Source organism: Rhamphochromis sp. 'chilingali' (assembly GCF_963969265.1).
Source record: "Rhamphochromis sp. 'chilingali' genome assembly, chromosome: 22".
Classification (NCBI taxonomy): Eukaryota; Metazoa; Chordata; class Actinopteri; order Cichliformes; family Cichlidae; genus Rhamphochromis; species Rhamphochromis sp. 'chilingali'.
In genome coordinates this window covers 2,079,055-2,097,978 of record NC_137950.1, presented here as the reverse complement: position 1 = coordinate 2,097,978, position 18,924 = coordinate 2,079,055, and the positions used below count along the sequence as shown (strand labels likewise).

At 42.7% G+C, this 18,924-nt stretch overlaps 1 protein-coding gene across 3 annotated transcripts in view; it reads left to right on the top strand.

Moving 5' to 3' along the window:
• jmjd1cb (jumonji domain containing 1Cb) overlaps positions 1-18,924 on the top strand; it is a 120,446-nt gene that overhangs the window by 66,025 nt on the left and 35,497 nt on the right. For 2 of the 3 annotated variants that reach the window (XM_080872434.1, XM_080872433.1), the window contains exon 3: positions 16,099-16,212. In XM_080872434.1, coding sequence (XP_080728560.1) covers positions 16,099-16,212 — 114 coding nt within the window. Of the gene's footprint in view, positions 1-9,335; positions 9,491-16,098; positions 16,213-18,924 lie in introns of those variants that run through there. The other variant, XM_080872435.1, reaches the window with a different exon arrangement.

The following is an 18,924-nucleotide window of genomic DNA, read 5'->3' as shown; positions in this document are numbered from 1 at the left end:
CTCTAAAAATACTGCTTTACAGTATCGCAGTGAAGACAGAGCGGACTAATGAGACTAAAATCTGATACTTCATTGTGTTGGTTCCAGTCTTTTACACGCCTGGAGCTCAGCACCATGAGCTCCTCCACAGTGAGAGTTTAAGACGTGGGAACAGCATTAACTTTATGAATTACTTCTGGTTGTACCCCAGGAGGTAGAGGAGGTCGTGGCTGGTGGTTTGATCCTTGGCTGCACCAGTCTAAGTATAATTGGGCTAGATACTAACCTCCTAACCTCCAGCTGCTCACCGATGCATCCGCTGGTGTCTGAATATTGGATAAAAAGCAGAGAAATAAAAGAACCACATACCTCAATAATTACACCCTAACATGGAGACATGACGAGTCAGGAACAGTTAATGATGAAATAATTAATCATTGGCAGATTTGAGCTGAAAATAAGAATTTTGCTGCAGTAAATGTGCCTCTTGTACTTGCATGTACTTTAGTAATTGGACCTGCTGTGCGACAAAGCTCATCCTCAGTGTCCAGCCTAAAACACGACCAGGAGATGATCTTTCTGTTGTTTTCCCTCCCATAATGGTCGTTACACATGGAGGTGTGGGAGAAAACAGCTTCATTCTGTGCCTGAATGCCTCCTGTTTGACAGAGATGGAGCACCGGTGCTGCAGCTACTTTGCAAATGTGCTGCTCACACTACACTTGTGTGCAGACACACATATAGTTTGTTCCTGTGATTGTTTTCTGCTGAGCCCAGAGAAAAGTGACCTTTAGGTGCCATTCCTCTTTGTCTGTGAAAGCATGCCTCGTCCTGCATGTCTGCTCATTACATGTAAATATAACAGCTGCTCCCAGGCTGCACTGTTGTATGGAAGAAAAATGTACACATCTAAATACGGTCACACACACATACAGCTGTGCATTCCTCTCACTTTGTTGTTGTTAGCAGGACTGTAGATGAAGCGCTCATCCTCCTGTGTGCATGCGTGCTGTGGGAAATAAGTCTTATGGCACATCGATGGCAGTTTTTCCAGGTGAACTTTTATGTGAGACAGGATTTGCTTTTGCCTCTTCTGACTGTACTTCTCTGCTTCCATACAAACACAATTAAACATTTTAAGGGTTGAACATCTTCACTATGTTGCATGTTTTCCCCAACCGTGTGTTTCTGTGACTTCACTCTGCTGTTTGCAGTTAGCAAACACTCCTAAACGCTTCTTTGAAACATGGTGCACAGTGTTGTAGGACGGATTATTGTGGACGGATTATCTCAGTTGTTCTGCTGACTGAAGTTTGGCCCGTTTACAAAAATCACAGAACCAAGTTAAACAGACAGACCTGTTGAATTCTACAGTGATATAATAATAATAATGATGATGATGATAAAGATGATGATGATGATAATAATAATAATAATAATGATGATGATGATGCTAATGATAATAATGATGATGCTAATGATAATAATGATGATGCTAATGATAATAATGATGATGATGATGCTAATGATAATGATGATGATAATAATGATGCTAATGATAATGATGATGATAATAATGATGATAATAATGATGATGCTAATGATAATAATAATAATAATAATAATAATAATAATAATAATAATAATAATAATAATAATAATAATGATGATGATGATAATGCTAATAATAATAATGATGATGATGATAATGCTAATAATAATAATAATGATGATGATAATGCTAATAATAATAATAATGATGATGATGATAATGATGATGCTAATGATGATAATGATAATGATAATAATAATGATAAAGATGATGATGATGATGATGCTAATGCTAATGCTAATAATAATAATAATGATAATGATGATGCTAATGATAATAATGATGATGCTAATGATAATAATGATGATGATGATGCTAATGATAATGATGATGATAATAATGATGCTGATGATAATAATGATGATAATAATGATGATAATAATGATGATGCTAATGATAATAATGATAATAATAATAATAATAATAATGATGATGATGATGATAATGCTAATAATAATAATAATAATGATAATGATGATGATGATAATGATGATAATAATGATAATAATGATGATGCTAATGATAATAATGATGATGATGATGCTAATGATAATGATGATGATAATAATGATGCTAATGATGATGATAATAATGATGATAATAATGATGATAATAATGATGATGCTAATGATAATAATGATAATAATGATAATAATAATAATAATAATAATAATAATAATAATAATAATAATAATAATGATGATGATGATAATGCTAATAATAATAATAATGATGATGATGATGATAATGCTAATAATAATAATAATGATGATGATGATGATAATGCTAATAATGCTAATAATGATGATGATGATGATAATGATGATGATGATAATGCTAATAATGATGATGATAATAATGATGATAGTGATAATAACAGAAGGATATTGCACAGAAATGTCTCAAATATTTTCGATGTACCTGACAGGAGAGAGCGTCGTGTTAACCACAGCACATTTCCATCCACCTGTTTCTATGCAAATTTTCAGTCTGCTGTCCAAAGCAGAGGCTGGAAATGCAAACAGCCCAAAGCCTCAGTAAGGCCAAAATTGATTTTATTTTTCATTGTGGTTTGATGGGCTCAACACGTCCAAGAAACAACTGTGGTTTCCTCCGTCAGGCCTGAGCTGAGGTGTTGTTCTTTGTTTGGTTTCTCTTAAAGGAGATGAAGCAAGAAGAAGGATATATATTATAATTATATAATTATAATATATATCCTTCTTAAATAATATATAATTTTATATTAATTGCTTCAAAAGAGGATTTATGGGCTTCATAGGTTTTATCACTTTGAAGCTGATCAGAGGTCATAAGTGACAGTAACTGGGCAGCCCTCTAGTGTATTTACTACCCATGGCCATTTAAACTTTAAGATGTGTGGTTTACTTGAGCACCTGCACATTTCACATTACTGTAAGGTGCTGAATCTCACTAACATGTCGTGGTCATGCTCGTCATCTCCTGTGTGTCGGCCTCTTTGCTGAGGTCATGCTTACTTCCTGGTTTTGCACTGAGCTTTGGTTGGAGCTCGTTAGTGCCACCATGTCTTTGTGTCCTTTCACTCTGTGATGTTTTAATAGTAAGTGTCAAGGTTTTAGTTTTTGTCTCAACTAAAGAAAATAAAAATGACCATTAATAGTTCTGTAAAAGTATTGTTTCTGTGTAAATAATAAATGACAGTGAATAGTATTGCATGGATTTGTTATGTTGTTGGTTTTCAGTGTGTATGCTTTCAGAGTGTGTCGACTGAACTTGTAGTTCAGCCTCTCAGGGCTTTTGATTATTGTTGTTAGAGCCGCTGGTCTGTAGTCCCTGAGACAGTTTACACCAGGATGTTGGGAGATGGCACTGTCGTGGATGTCCTAAGGCAGGTGGGGATAGTCCACTGTGATGAAAAACACCTGTGTCAGTTTCACAGCACCGTCCTGGAGGACTGGGCCAGGATCTGTGCATTTACATCACAGAGGGAGTTTGTGGCGTCCACAGTGTTTGATGAGGACATCTTAGACATGTTGTGCACACTTCCAGTGTCCCACTCTTAAACTGGTGTAGTAGAAGGTGTTGATTGTCTTTGAATAAGTTAAGTGGTAAATCGACTGGTTCCTATTCAGCACGTTTCTGCTCTACCTGAGCACTCGCAGCACCAGCGCAGCTTCACTCAGTGTGACTGAAGCTGTTCAGAAGCTGCATTTGGCCTCAGTTATTCAATTCAATTCAATTTTATTTATATAGCGCCAAATCACGACAAAAGTCGCCTCAAGGCGCTTCATAGATACAGAGAAAAACCCAACAATCATATGACCCCCTATGAGCAGCACTTTGGCGACAGTGGGAAGGAAAAACTCCCTTTTAACAGGAAGAAACCTCCGGCAGAACCAGGCTCAGGGAGGGGCGGGGCCATCTGCTGTGATTGGTTGGGTGAGAGAAGGAAGACAGGATAAAGACATGCTGTGGAAGAGAGACAGAGGTTAATAACAGATATGATTCAATGCAGAGAGGTCTGTTAACACATAGTGAGTGAGAAAGGTGACTGGAAAGGAAAAACTCAATGCATCATGGGAATCCCCCAGCAGCCTACGTCTATCGCAGCATAACTAAGGGAGGATTCAGGGTCACCTGGTCCAGGCCTAACTATATGCTTTAGCAAAAAGGAAAGTTTGAAGCCTAATCTTGAAAGTAGTTTGTGTTGTGTTAACAGAGTTAGAAACAGGGAAACGTGATTGGACTGGCACATTGTGGAAGAGGAGACACTTTAAAGACATTATACAGAAGATTTAAAAAATTGGTGCAATATTTAAACACAGTTTGAGAGAAATCAGATGAAGTTTCTGCAGTACTGTAGTAGGAAAGTCCATCAGTACACACACACAGCTCGTGGCGGCTGTGTTCATCCACAGAGGGTTGTACTGTTCTGGCTTCTCCACAGTGACACACTGCACCCTCCACCCCCTTCCCACCACACTCCTCCACTGACACGACCCTGTTACTGAAGCAAAATGCCAGCGTTACACAACAGCAGAGGAAATAATGAAGCAATCCTGTTACATGGCCTCTTGGCACACACGCGCCTGATATCAGCCATCTTGAACAAAACACACATGCACATAAAGGCTTTCAGCTGAACTATTTTTTGTGTTCGTTGGCATACGTGGTTACATTTTAGCTTTTAAAAAGCAGTTATTAGCTCCGTCATCCAGCTGTGACATGTTTTGATTTATTTGGTACAGTTCTGCTGTGAGCTCCTCCAGCTCTGACACGAAAACACATCTGACACCACAGAGAGATCCAGCCGGGAGCAAGACAGCATCACTGAGAGAGACAGACCAGTGTTTAAAGGGTGAGACAGGGACTGATGTTCTTCAGAGTCTTAGTTGTCCTGGGCTGTACGTCTGTCTGCTCAGCCTCTCTGTGTTCACATTAAACCCTCTGTTGCATCTCTGATCCAGCTATTACATCATCTCTGTATCTACCAGGAGCACTGTGTGAACTCATTAAAGAGCCTCACTGCAGACTGCCTTCAAAGATCTAGTGAAATCTATTGGCCACATGATACAAGAGGGAGGGGAGAGTTTACTGGTTGGTGGGGTAAGGAAGGTGAACGTGTGTGTGTGTGTGTGTGTCTATATAGAGAGATAGATGGATGTAATTTTTCTGAAGGCTACTTATAAGACACATACTTTGATAACTAACAGTTTCTCACATTTCTATAGCCAAATACAAAGACGTAAATGCTTAAGACGTTTTGCACAGCATGGTAGTAGTGGTGAAATAATGAGATGGAGGTCATGAAGCATGAGGTAGAAGTAGTGAGTTTGTGTTGAAACATTGTTTACATGGTTTGCCAAACGGACTGATCTTGTTGTGATTTATGACAGAAACCTGGAGGCACATTTATAAAGTGCGCTCTGAAGTCGTTGGTTATTAGTGTGTGGTTCACGACACTGGAGCTTTACTTTTGAAGCCTGTTTCCGTGTGAGCCCTTCAGATGAATCATCTTCATGAAGAATGAAGTTTAAGGAAATACGAATAGAGAAATGCTGTCTGAGTCTGAGTCTCATTTTTTTAATTGTAATGTTGGTCAAATGTTTTGAATCGTACATGTTGCACTGATGTCTACATGTTGCATGTTTCATGAGTCTGTTGAAGATATTTTGTCTAGTTTTTCTTGGCTTTAAGCTTCTTTTCTCCATCACTAACACTGCAAAGTCACCATATCTCTATCAAAACACTCACTTAAACATTCCCATATCACTGAAAGAATAAAGACAATAGTTGTTTTGACGCGTTTTATTTTACCACCGTTTTTAGACAAAGAACAAAGAAAGGACAGCGTCTGATATGAGAGGTTGTCTAAAATGAATGAACGTGTGTGTGTTAGATCTTTGTTTCACTCGACTCCTTCCTGGCTACAGACTGCTCAAGTCATGCTATGTTACCTAGCAACAGTTGCCCACTCTGCAAAACACACACACACACACACACACACACACACACACACACACACACACACACACACACACACACACACACACACACACACACAAATGAGTATCAGCAGGCATTCTTGTTATCTGGCAACTGTACTGGCTCTGTTCATCATGACATGAGAACAAAGGAGTGTGTGTGTGTGTGTGTGTGTGTGTGTGTGTGTGTGTGTGTGTGTGTGTGTGTGTGTGTGTGGTGCAGCTCTCTCCTTTGAAAGCTGACTCTCTAGCTCTGCCTGCCTTCATAGGTTGTCTGTCCTTCCACTCAGCATGTGTGTATTTGTGCGGCTGCATGCACAGACCTGAAACAGTCGGGGCCTCGTGCCTTGCTTGTAGGCTTGTTAGCCAGCCTGGAGAAGAACCAGTCAGCCGCGTCAGATGCAATTTTGGTTGAAATTGGGTCAATAAAAAGCCCCTCCTCTCCCTGAGCAGATGGAGCAGGGCTAGTGTAATCTCCTGCCTCCTGTGGGTCTGTGTGTGCATGTGTAATTAGAGCTTACCTTTATGCAGTGCAGGCTGCAGATGAAACGTTTGTCTCCTTCTGCTGAAGCAGTTCAGTCCACTCACTTTGATGAGCGATAACCGCACCACACATGTTTAGTAAAGCTGAGAAATAGAAAGTACAACTACACTTGGTTGGTTGTTGTACAAGATTTAATATGTGTGTCTGTGTCTCTGTGAGTGTGTGTTAGATGGACCAGTACCTGGACCAGTGTGTGCTGTTACAGTGGTAGAGGATTAACCTGCTGAGCAGCAATGGACAGATTACTAAATCTGGTTTGTGGTCAGCTGATAAAAGCGTGATGCTGTGGGTGGGTTCAGCATCGGGGCACTCAGCTTCTTTTTCATCCAGCTCTTTTTATTGTTTTTCCAGCAGTTAAACACATAAACATACGCAGGTAAACGTGCAGCGTTGCTCCCACCGCTTCCCTCCCCAAACACTGATATATACTCAGGGTGTGCACAGATCACTGTCAGGCAGTGGGCTCTACACATCAAACACAACATAATCATGAAACCATATCACATATTCTCAACATAACTGATGAATGGCTGCCAGGAACCTGGGATTTTCCAGCACAGCCTCTGATGGTGAACCTAATCGTCTCATCACGTCTCTAATCCGCTTCCCAAATGTTGGGGGTCGAGGGTCCTCCCACCTGGTCAGAATCGGTCTTCTGGCCAGCAAAGAGGAGGACGCAGTCATGTTCGATTCACGCGTATTCAGAGGTGGATCAGAGGGAATCAGACCAAGCAGTGAAGTCAGAGGGGTTGGTGGGTCTCAAAGATTGAACTCCATGTAACTTTGGACACTTTGTGGATGGAGCTGGGGTCCACAGTTTGTCCTTAGACCAGTGGAGACGCTGTGCGATATTGTGCCTAAGAGACACTGATGAGGTGGAGATGATCTTTAAACCCTGTAGCCAGGTTGTCTCTGGTATTGTTTGTCCCAGTTCGCCTCCCATCTGTGTTTAAGGCCCTCTAAGAAAGTCAACCTGGATTCATTAAACACGTTTCACCCAGGATCTGTTCCAAGTCCATTTTCTTTTCAAGTCTGATCCTTTAAATGATGGACTTCATGTCCATTGGAGAAGGTGAAGGTTAACATCCAGGATTAGATGAGACTAAACATCTAATCTGCAAATATCTTAAAAATACCTGAAACCTTTGAGACGACTCTGCAAAGGAAGCAAAGCCGGTATCTCCCATTGACTCCAGCCAGCCGTCAATGCTCTGTGTCTAACTGACGGTGTAAACAGGTGGGCTTTCCTTATTGGAGCAGCAAGCCACAGCTCAGGAAGATTAAAGGCTCTTTTGAATTGATTCCAGATTAGAAATGAATGAATAACCTGTAGAGCTGCAAGACAAGTTTGTTTAGTTGAGCCACCCAACCGCATCTGGCTCCATTCATCCAGTAAAGCAATGGCCGAATATTTGCTGCCCAGTAATGGTGTAGAAAGTTTGGAAGGGACTGGCCACTGATTGTCTGAGGTAGCTGCAGGGTTTCTTTCCTTATCAGTGGTTGTTTTTTGCTCCATAGACACTGAGATAACTGACTATCTGAGTTGATAAAGTTTAGGGACATTTTCATAGAGTTAATCGCTCCTCCTGCAGAAAGGTAGTGTTTCCTCTATTCTGTCCTTGTTTTGTTTTAAATAGTGCAGTCATGCAACCTATTTAATAAAAGCAACCTCTTTGACCCTCATTCTTTGGATAATTGTGGTCCCATTTCTAAACATCACTTTCTCTCCAGGGTTTTAGAAGCGATCGTCACTGAACAGCTGATTGCTTACTTTGACTAAATGAGGCTTTTCAAACACTCCAATCAGGTTTCTCAGCACAGAGGGACGAATGAGGCTGGCTGCTGCCTCTGCTGGTAGATCGTCTGTTGTAGTTTCATCATTGAACACTGGATAACTGTATTTTATTGATTTAGTCTTGTGTATATAAGGAGAAATGGAGTCATTTAAAATGTAAGAAACACTGTAATCATTAAAGAGTTCAAGTAAACTCGTACAGTCACATCTTGTTTAAATCACCTGGCTGTGTACACAGGCAGGAAGGCCAAAAAAGCCCATTTTCTAAATGCTGGTTGGTCTACATGAATACTGTAGATCAGTGGCACATTTGGCAGCTGTCGTTTTGCCTAATGTGTATGTGAGAAATAAATTATGAGCTCAAATATTAAGCAGCCCTGAGGGAGGGGAGGTAACAGGGTCGTTGCTGCTGTCTCCTCTGAGCACCACCAGGCACTTTCCTACACGTTAGACCTGCTACAGCGACTCGATGCTGGGCAACATTTTGCCAGCATCTGGTGAATGTAGCCGCCTGCTAATAATACTGAATGGAGTTGCTAATAATAGCAGGAGTAATGGCACTCGTAGTATTGTCTCCTTCCTGCTATGTTGTCATTTTGTAAACACACGATTGTCAGTAAACTTGTGTTGAACGGAGCTGAAGGGGAAGGAAGTGGAGGAGCAGAAGTGAGGCGGGTCAGTGGCGAGGGAACAATCTGAAAGGCGAGGGGAGAAAGTGAAAGACGCTCAGTCAAAGAGCGCTGTGAGGAAATAGGACGGTCCTGCGTCACACAGAGAGAGCGAGAGAGGAAGTGTGTGTCAGCTGGCCCTGCCTCTCTCCCTCCCTCCCTCCCTCCCTCTCATCTCTCTCCCTCCTTGCGTCAGCAGCAGTTAAAATGTCGGCTGTGTAGCTAGTCCTCCGCTCTGCTCTCTCCCTCTTGGCCATCTGTCTCTTCTTACCACAGGAGGAAACCGCACTCTGTTGCTCTTCCTCGCCCGTTCTTTTTCACTTCGTCATCCTTTTCTTTCTTCCTGTCTCTGCCCCGGTTGCTGGATCAGAGCTAGTTTTTCTCCAAAGCCATCGCCTCTCAGTGTTAGTTTGGATACGGAGGACAGAGGTAATGTTACACTTTTATATCCTCTGCTGTTTCGGAAGAACTGTTGTGGTTTACATTTTGAAGCAGGCCTGAGTTTGATTGATGAAGTAACGCATTTGAGTAACACATACTGGCTGTGAACTGTGGAAACTACCCACAGCTTCTATTCTGGGAATGCTGCTCCGTCCTAGGTGTTGTCTTCTGGGGTGTTTGAGTGTTGGAGAGCTGCTTTTTCTGCCTCCGCTTGTACCTGCTCCAAAAAATGTCACGTACTTTGCCCGTCCTACATGTGTAACGACTGCTGTGGAGCAGAAGCTGCCATTAAGCTGTAATGAACAAATATAAAAGGCTGTATTAACACAGATGTTCCTGTACACGACGCGTGTGATCCATAATCACATGGGATACTCAGTGGGAACTACTCTTACTAAAATGTGTTTAGCAGCAAATTCATCTGGTTTTTTGTGAACTCGGACAGAAATCGCAGTTGGAAGAAGTGAGAACTTAACCCGTGAGACAAACCGGGAGCATGTAGGCAGCTCCCTGATCCAGGACCGGCTGATCCAGGACCGGCTGATCCAGGACCAGCTGATCCTGTTTGCTTCTCCAAAACTACCAGAAAATCAGATTAGCATATCGCTGTGGATGTAAGACAGTAATGATGAGGCAGCTTAAAGAGCTGTGGATATTGAAGCTAAAGGTGAAATCCAGCCAAAGCATGAAAGGAGTTTATTAGAAACTATTATACAAATAATTTTATATAATAAATTCTACAGTTTATTAGATGCTGTGAGATTCTGCAATATTGCATATGTCGTCCTTGTATCAAATTGCAGGGCACATGTAATGAGTGTCAAAGTCGTGTCATTGTTACGGGCCTGATTGACACACAGGCCTCGACCTCCAGCAGCCGAGGCAAACGGTTCATTACTATGTACGACAGCAGTTTGGTTTGATGACTCCAGTCATCTACCATCAAAGTAATGAGTAGCTTTGAACACAGCCTGTGGATTTCTGGAGTAGAAACCGTTGTGTGTGTGACCCACTTAGACAGCACCGCTCGTCAGCGCAGCACTGCACCAAGATCAGATTCACAAATCTTATAAATCTTTTGCGTTTTTAGACATCGCAAACATGAAAAGTGCCCAACACGCTCTTGTGTTCGTGTAGAGAACCTACAGACGACGTTGTTATTCGGAGAGCTGAGCTGCTCGTTTGCTTTCAACGCCATGGAAGAATAAATCTCTGATACTAAGAGAGGTTTTCACTTACAGTTGAGCCTCATTTGGATTTAAAGGTCATTTCATGTTTCAGGTAGGATCATGTCTGTGTTGCAGAGTGTTGTTTGTGCGGTTGTGTAGAGCACAGTTGTGCCGTATTGTCCCCAGTGGAGGAAGATTCTTTGAAGTACAGCAGCCCCTCGCTATAACACGGTTCACCTTTCGCAGCTTTGCTCTTTTGCGGATTATTTTTGTCGATTTTGCAGGTTTTTTTTGTTTTATTACAGCACATTGTGTTCTGCGTCCCGATTGGCTGTAGACCATAGTCAATCAGTCTCGTGCTGTGTCTCCTGTACAGCACAGAGTGCGTTCAGCTTGTCAAATTTACATAAATCTTCGATCCCAGCAGTGTGACTCTGCTGCACTGTATGTTTGTACGTTTTCTCCCCAACAAACACAACAACGTCGATGAAACGTTTTGCACCATCAAAGGCTCCTGTGGTAGCACCCAAAGGCAGAGCAAGATGCTAAAGGAAGGTAGAAGTTACTAGGGTAGGGCAATATGGCCAAAAATATTTATTGCGATATATATTTAAAAGTTGCGATAACGATATAACTGACGATATAATTTACGTGAAACAAAATACTTTACAACTCCACAACTTTATTAGTGCAAAAAAAAAAAATCAATGTATTGTCACTTAAACAAGCAGCTGTTTATGTGCATTAAAGTTATATAAAAATGTAACAGTGCAAATGCAAATTCCAGTTTAACCAAAAGGCATTTCCAGTGGAAACTGGCCGACATATCCTCAGCATAACATGTATAACATCCACAAAACTTAAGAGGTTATACACACACAATACGGTAACATTATGTTGAAGCACAGCACGTATCACTCCGCGAGGCTCCGCCTACGACAGCTGTAATGCTCCGACAATCCATCAAGCGGTGCGGCTTCGTAGCTTAGCAGAGTCGCACTGAAACATCTGACGGCTTTTCGAGCGCCGTGCACATAAAATCGTTTCGGTAATAACGACGGCCCGCTAGCACACGCTACCAAAAAATGTGCTTTGTTGTGTATCTGACGGACGAAAGCTACACCAGTTCCACACCACTGAAGCTGCAGCATTTTTACAAACCAGCTCTGGTTCATCGTTTCATTCAACGATCCGCTTTCGCTCTTCTCGTTCTGCGTCGCCGCCATGCTTTTTCCGCCATGTGCGTATGAAAACAAAGGCACTGCACATGCGCGTTTTACCCATATTCTATTGCGATATCTCATTTTCTTACCATTGCCCAACATTATACTGGTATTACTGGTATGATATGGCCCAGCCCTAGAAGTTACTGTATGTTTTAGATTATAATATAATACTGGACTTATTTTTCCACGAATGTTTGAACTCTGAGAGAGTTTAAACAAGAGACAAATGTGTGAAGATGTTCACGCCTGTCTGAGTGTATAAAGTGTGTAGTGAGGTTTTACAGCCTTAAAACTTTATAATAATTGTAGAAAATAAAGCTGACTTTGCTGATGATCGTGGGTTATTTTTAGACCGTAACTCGCGTGATAAACGAGGGAGCGCTGTGCAGTGTACAGTTTCCAGTCTGTGATGATTGTAGATGCTGTATCATGCGCTTCGTTGATGCTGATTGGTCCATTATGTCTTATCAAAGTCAAAGACAGCGCAGCCATCTGCCAGGAACGTTTAGAGCATTCCTCTGCTGACGAGCTGGTCAAAGTGCCACAACTACTACCAGTGATTGGCTGACCATGAGACTGTGCTTGATTGGCCAACCACCTTGCCTAACCTGAAGCCAATAGAGAACCTACTGATTATTATTATCAAGAGGAAACAGCAGCAGTCTGATGCAGCAGACATGCAGCTCTGTAGTTCAGGCTTTGCCACAGTAATGTGGGATCACTGAGGGACAGTACTGGTGCAAACCCAGCTTTGCACTACGCTGCTTTTGAGTTATATGATGACATTTAGAATAATTGTTGACAGCGACAGTATAGTTTGTGAAATTATCAAATGATACTGTCCATGCACAGTATCGTCACCTGGTGTAGTCACCTGCAGATATCACCTGGTCCACTATCTGAATTCATTTACAAAGTGATGGTTAAAGGACGTCTCACTCTTCATGGGTTCATCGGGTAACTCGCAGTCACTGAGGGCCCTTACTTTAGTTGCTATGATACAAAATATCTCAGCTGTAAAAACCCTGCACTTCCCAAGTGTTCCCAAGAGCTCCCAGCTGGACGTTTCCAGCTGGTAAAAACACTTTAGTATGCATGCATGTGTCACGTGATCCAAGCAGATGAGATCTGTAAGTGATCATATAAGTTTGTTTATTCAGCACTCGTACAGTTAGCAGTGTTCTATAGCACAGACATAATGTGTCCGCTGTACACAGACCAACACTCTGAGTGCATTTATGTGGATGCTGTGGGTCATTACTTACTGTGGATTCAGGCTTTGATCCCTGAAACACTGACCCTTCAGTGGAAGCGTGCTAAAAACAGCAACACAAACAACTTTAATGAGACTCACTAAACACCAAATGTTTGAATGCACATCTGTCAGTGTCTCCTAGCAGCACAATTCACCGAGTGAGGGATGTTTGCACGTGTAGGTGGCGTTCTGGGCCCTGGCTGAGCAGTCAGGGCGCTCTGATGGTTCACTGGACATCTTATTGATACGGAGAGTCGAGAGGAAACTGCTCATGTGTGTTTCAATTTGACGCAATCTTTTTCTGATGCTCGTTCTCGCTCTGTCTTTGATGAGGCAGCGGCTTCCTTGAAGCTCGCGTGTGGTAACCTCTTGAGGTTTCTTAGCGAGGCATGAGCTCATAATCTCCTCTTCATTCTCCTTTACAATCTATTGAACTTCTGTCAATTATAGACACACAGCAGCAGAGATGTCTTTGTGCTCACGGGGACTGATCTGCTTTCCCAGCATGCCGCTGTGCCGTGTCTGTTCTCCCGAGATGTTCTGGTTCCCCGAGAGTTTTCATTGTATTTTTATCTCTAAATACAAGGACCTCAGTGTGTGTGTGTGTGTGTGTGTGTGTGTGTGTGTGTGTGTGTGTGTGTGTGCCTGTCTTGAATCAGTGTGCAGTGTCTTTAAGAAGATGGAGGAGCTGAAGTCCTTTCAGAGGGAGGCGATCAAGGTTTATTTAAAAAGTTCCACTCTTTAATCCAGCAGTCTCAGTGATTTACCACTGATGATTTAAAAACATAATCTCGTCACATTTTTATGACTCAAGCATTTGTTCATTTTTAAATAAACTCATTTTAGCATTAATTGTTGTCTTTAGGAGAACAAAGTGTTTTTTCTCCATGACCTGGACTAAATGCATGAACACCAGGCCCTGAGTTTCAGCTTAGAGAGCACCTGCATTTGTTTTACGAGCCAAACCCATCGTGGTGAAGTGGAATGTAGAAAAAATCATTTGATCTTTGCTTCTTGTTTTTGTTTTTTCTGATTGATGCAAGTCAAAAATGTTATTTCAAATATAATTTGGTGAAGTTTGTGATTCCAGTGTTATTTATAAAAATGGACCAAGCATAACCTCTGATGTGTAGGACAGCTCCAGTATCTGTTTATAAAACCTTTCCATGGGTTCTGTGTGTGTGGAAGTGACTCAGTGGGTAAACACTCACCTGAACACAAGACTGACGCACGTTTTGAGACCTGAATTTGGGCTCGATGTTCATTTTCGATGGCCGAGCTTTCTGAACTGTTCGGCCAGTTTTGAAATTCGTCTTGAATCAACGTGAAATGGAAAAATTAAATATCGTTTTTTTGGCATTTGCCTTAATTACATAGTGACGAGGAAGACAGACTCGAACCCAGGACACTGCTCTGTGGTTGCTGCTTACCCGCTGAGCTACGCTGGCACAAGCGACGTTGTGAAATTTTCTTTCACAATAAGCTGTTGAGAGTGCCGTGACTCATCAGCCTTGCACCTGTGAATTGCATATAACCTTTGCATTTCCTCTGCTGTTGCTAAATGATGTAGTCATGGAGGCGTCCACAGACAGATACTGAAGCAGTGGGGCAAAGGACAGAGACCAAAGAGAGGGGTCTGAGAGGACATGCGCATAGCTGTGGATGTTTCTGAAGACATTTGTGGTGATAATGAAACATAAGTGTGAAAGGTTTAACCTCCTGCTGCGTCCTTTAAACAACCTGACGGTGCACGCTGGGCAGTCTTGGTTTTTAGAAACTAGTATGTTGCAAATCATTTCCTGTACCTTTATAAAATGTCCTGACTCATGTGTTGACCATTGGTTTTGTTAAATAATAATTCAATGCTTCCCATAAAAAGGGAAGATTGTGAATTTGAGATACAGATGACGTGTTTCCTGCTACTGAGTTCTTCTTTCTAAGATCAGCTGGAGACGATCTTTAAATCCAGCAGAGTCGCAGAAAAAACAAGCAAGACTAGAAACGGCAGATCTGCTTGTTGGACCTGGGTAGACCTGCATCACCAGGGTCCAGAAGAACCCTGGATAGACCCTGCTGGCCAGAAATGCTGATGATGTATGACATCCTGGACACTTGTGACATTTGTAACCCTAACCCTCTTAAATACATACAATGCTAGCAATTGCATTCTGCTCGTAAATGCTGGAAATATGATCTGCATGGACAGAAATAGAGTTGCACACACACACACGATGTGCTTCTGCCTCCTGTGGGTGTGTGTTTGGGAGCAGAGCTTCACAGCAGCCATGGTTTTCACCTCTAATCTCTCCACCAGACTGGCCTCGTTATGTAACCATGAACCCACAGCAGCACAAACATGCACTCGTCCACTGCCGTGACCCTCGTTCTTTCATGTTTCCATTTAGTTTTGTGACTGGTCGACTGACGTCAGGCGCTGAAATATAAACGTATATATTTCTATTTAACGGGATGCAGCCGCTCTCTGCGCAGCATGGGCAGCTGAGCCATAGGCTGACATTGTCAGAGAGCGTGTGCGTGTCTTTGTGTAAAAGCGGGAACATCAAAGTGGAGTGTGCTGCCTTTCAACTGTCAGCCTTCCTCTGCTCATTAATTTATTCATCACTCTGGAGCTCCTCTTCATGCCCTGCTCTGCGTCTCTGTCTCTCTTCATCATGTCTCCGCTCGTGCTTTTCCTCCCTAATCTTTTCCATAGCTCTGTTATTTGTCTCTCGTTCTCCCCGTTTCCTCTTCCTACATTTCTGACATCTGATTTCGTCCCATTAGCTGCAGCTCCAAATGAATCGTACCTGAAATGTATTGTAGAATTGAATATTTCCATGAAACACTGAGATCTAAATATACTCTGGTGACATCTGAACGATTGCTCGCAGAAACGAGCTCCACCATAAAACTGCAGCTGCTGACGGTGATGTGTTTTCTTTACAGACATTTAAGCCGGTGGTGGGGGAGCGCCTGTTGTCTTCAGTGGCAGCAGTGGAATTCTTATTGGACCGGCAGCTGGACTTCCTGTCAGACCACTCAGCCTACCATCCGTACCAGGTATTCACAGCTGGACGGGCTTTTTTCATCTCAGTGTTGGTGTTTGCTGTTTCGATTACGCAGAGATTGAAAAGACTACACCAGCAGCTGTGCTTTTCTATTTCCAGATATTTGCTTTTACGCACATACTTTCATTAAAATGTCTGAAAGTCAGGTAAAAAAAAATCCTTGAGATGAATTTTTGTTTCATGCCACTTGTTCAGCATTCCTGCCTCTCGCTGTGATCACGCTTATTCGTGATATTAAACAAATTTATCAGACGTATTTTAGGATCTTGTTGCATGAGTCACTGCACTTGGCCCTACTAACCTAAAAGCAGAATTTAGCGTCTTCATTGTAGTTTCTACTACGTCACTGCACTTAGAGTGGTGCCATAGACGGTGATGAAATCGACCGTGGTCATAGTAGCAGGAAACAGCTTGATAAGCAGTGGAAGGAATTTCCTGCTGATGCAATCATGCATTACAGTTATTATTTGATTTCTATTCACTCTCTAGACTTTCATGTCTCATCTCCACATATGACAAACACATACGTGTCCAGGCACGCGTGGACACACACAGGACTTTAACCCTTTAAAATAATGTGAGTGTCTGCACCGATCCGTCATCATCAAATAAGAGAAAACAGACGGAGAGTGTTTCTGGTGGTCAGCCTGCCAGGTGCGCGGTGGCACAGATGGGCACGTTCGTGACGCTTGTTCATCTCCTGAACTTTTGTCCTGCAAGAGATTTCTGTCAGGAAGAGTGGAGGGAGACAGGGTGGCCCTTTAACACAGAGTAACACAGACTTGTTAGTTAGTAGTAAAACATACAGAGCTCCTGGGAATAGTGAGCATGTCACCTGTACACCTGCAGGTTGAACAGCATTACGTCATAAATGTTTTTGATGCTAGTTCATGTTGTCTGTTTGTCTGCAGAAACACTTGACAGGAACTCGGCGCTGACAGCGAGCTTTGAGTGGTCTGCTGTTACATTAGCACACAAACCCACACTGCAGATAGAAGTGGTCAAGTGAGGCTGATATATGTCTGATATCCATCTATTGTAGGCCAACAGTGGGTCACTGTGTTTGCAGCACCCAGGCAGGAGCCTTGGATGATGAAAGCTATACAGTGCACATCAGTAACACCTTGTTTTGTTTGACCAACAGTTTAAAATCCACAGTTTGTCTGTTTAATGAAGAAATGTGTCCTTCAGCGATTATGATGGGTTGGATATACAACTGAATAGCAGGTAGTGAAGGTGCATTCAAACTATTAGATAGGAAGAAACACTGAGTAGGCCCTGGACTGGATGAGCGGAGGACTGATCCACTGATCCGCTGATCGGGTTGTAGTGTGTGCAGGTGAAGAGCGTCAGCTACGATCATGAATCTAAGGCTGAATGTCAGGATGTATTCCTCATAGGCTGGGTGTCAGAAGAAAAAGACATTCTGGGGTAAGTTGGATAACGTGGTCGTGAGTAGAAATCGGTGGCTGCAGCTCATTGGACGCGTAGGCACAGGAAGTAAACAGACTTCTCTCTTTACGTGCCTCATCCATCCATCCATTCATTCAAGCACTTGTTTAAAGTGCTTTCTATGATTACACTGACAGAGGGAGACTGCTATCATAACAGTCTCCCTCTGATGGACCCATTAGAGAGCAGGTTGGTCTTAATACCCTGCCTAAGAACATTGGGCATGCAGACTTACCTTTCAGTGGGTAGATGGTCCCGCTCTACCTCCAGGGCTACAGCCGCCCCTGAACAGAGGTTGATTAGATGGTGTTGGGTCGATAAGGAGGGCAGTGGATGTTGTGAAAAGGCTGTGGTCAGTATAGAGTGACGTGCAAAAGTGGATGAACGTACACACAGGTGGACTGCATGATTTTCAGAAGCTGCAATTTGAAAGAGGGACTGTGAGGTGGCAGTAGCTGCCGGGGGAGTGGTCAGGGGCTAGTTTGTAGGATGAGTTTGGAAATCAAGAAGAGGAAGTGAACTAAGACAAAAGGCTTGGATTACATGGTGGAAACTAACGAAGAAAGAATGTTGGTGAGGGGAAGATTTGAGCTGGGCGATGAGTGGTAGGGACGAGTCACCACATGACTGATAAAGTACTGCTGAGGGGAGCTGCCAGGAAGGTGTTTGATCTCATTACTAACTTCTTCCTCTGGAGCCTACAGAGCAAGAGCCGCGGTTTAGAATGAGTAAAGAAAAGTCAGGGAGATGTAGACAGTAGACAGGAGTACTGGGAGACTAGTATGGCATATAGAGAGGTGGGAATGGTTTATAGTGAGTTATAGGCGAGGCTGGATACCAGAGAAACACAGTGGGACCTGTATCAGCTGGCTGGGCAGAGATCAGGGATACAGATGGAAACATAATGAGTGAGAGGATGCATGAAGAAGTGTACTGTTACTGGTTTTAAAGAGCAAAGGTGATGTGCAGCACTGTAGTAACTACAGAGGGACGCGCTGATGTGATGCTCACGGGGCAGCACTGCAGGTGTGCTGTTAGCTTTGCGAGTGTTTATGAAGACGTTTAGAGAAGGAACTGCACTTTGTCTCGTGGAGTTAGAGAGACTATGATGGTGCCAGGAGAGTAAATGTGGTGCTGCATGAGGACGTCAGGAGAAGAGAAGTATGTGAGGATGGTGCAGGGCATCCACGGGGATAGCGACACAGTGGTGAAGTGTGCAGCTGCTGGATTACACCAGCATCTGCTTCGAGCC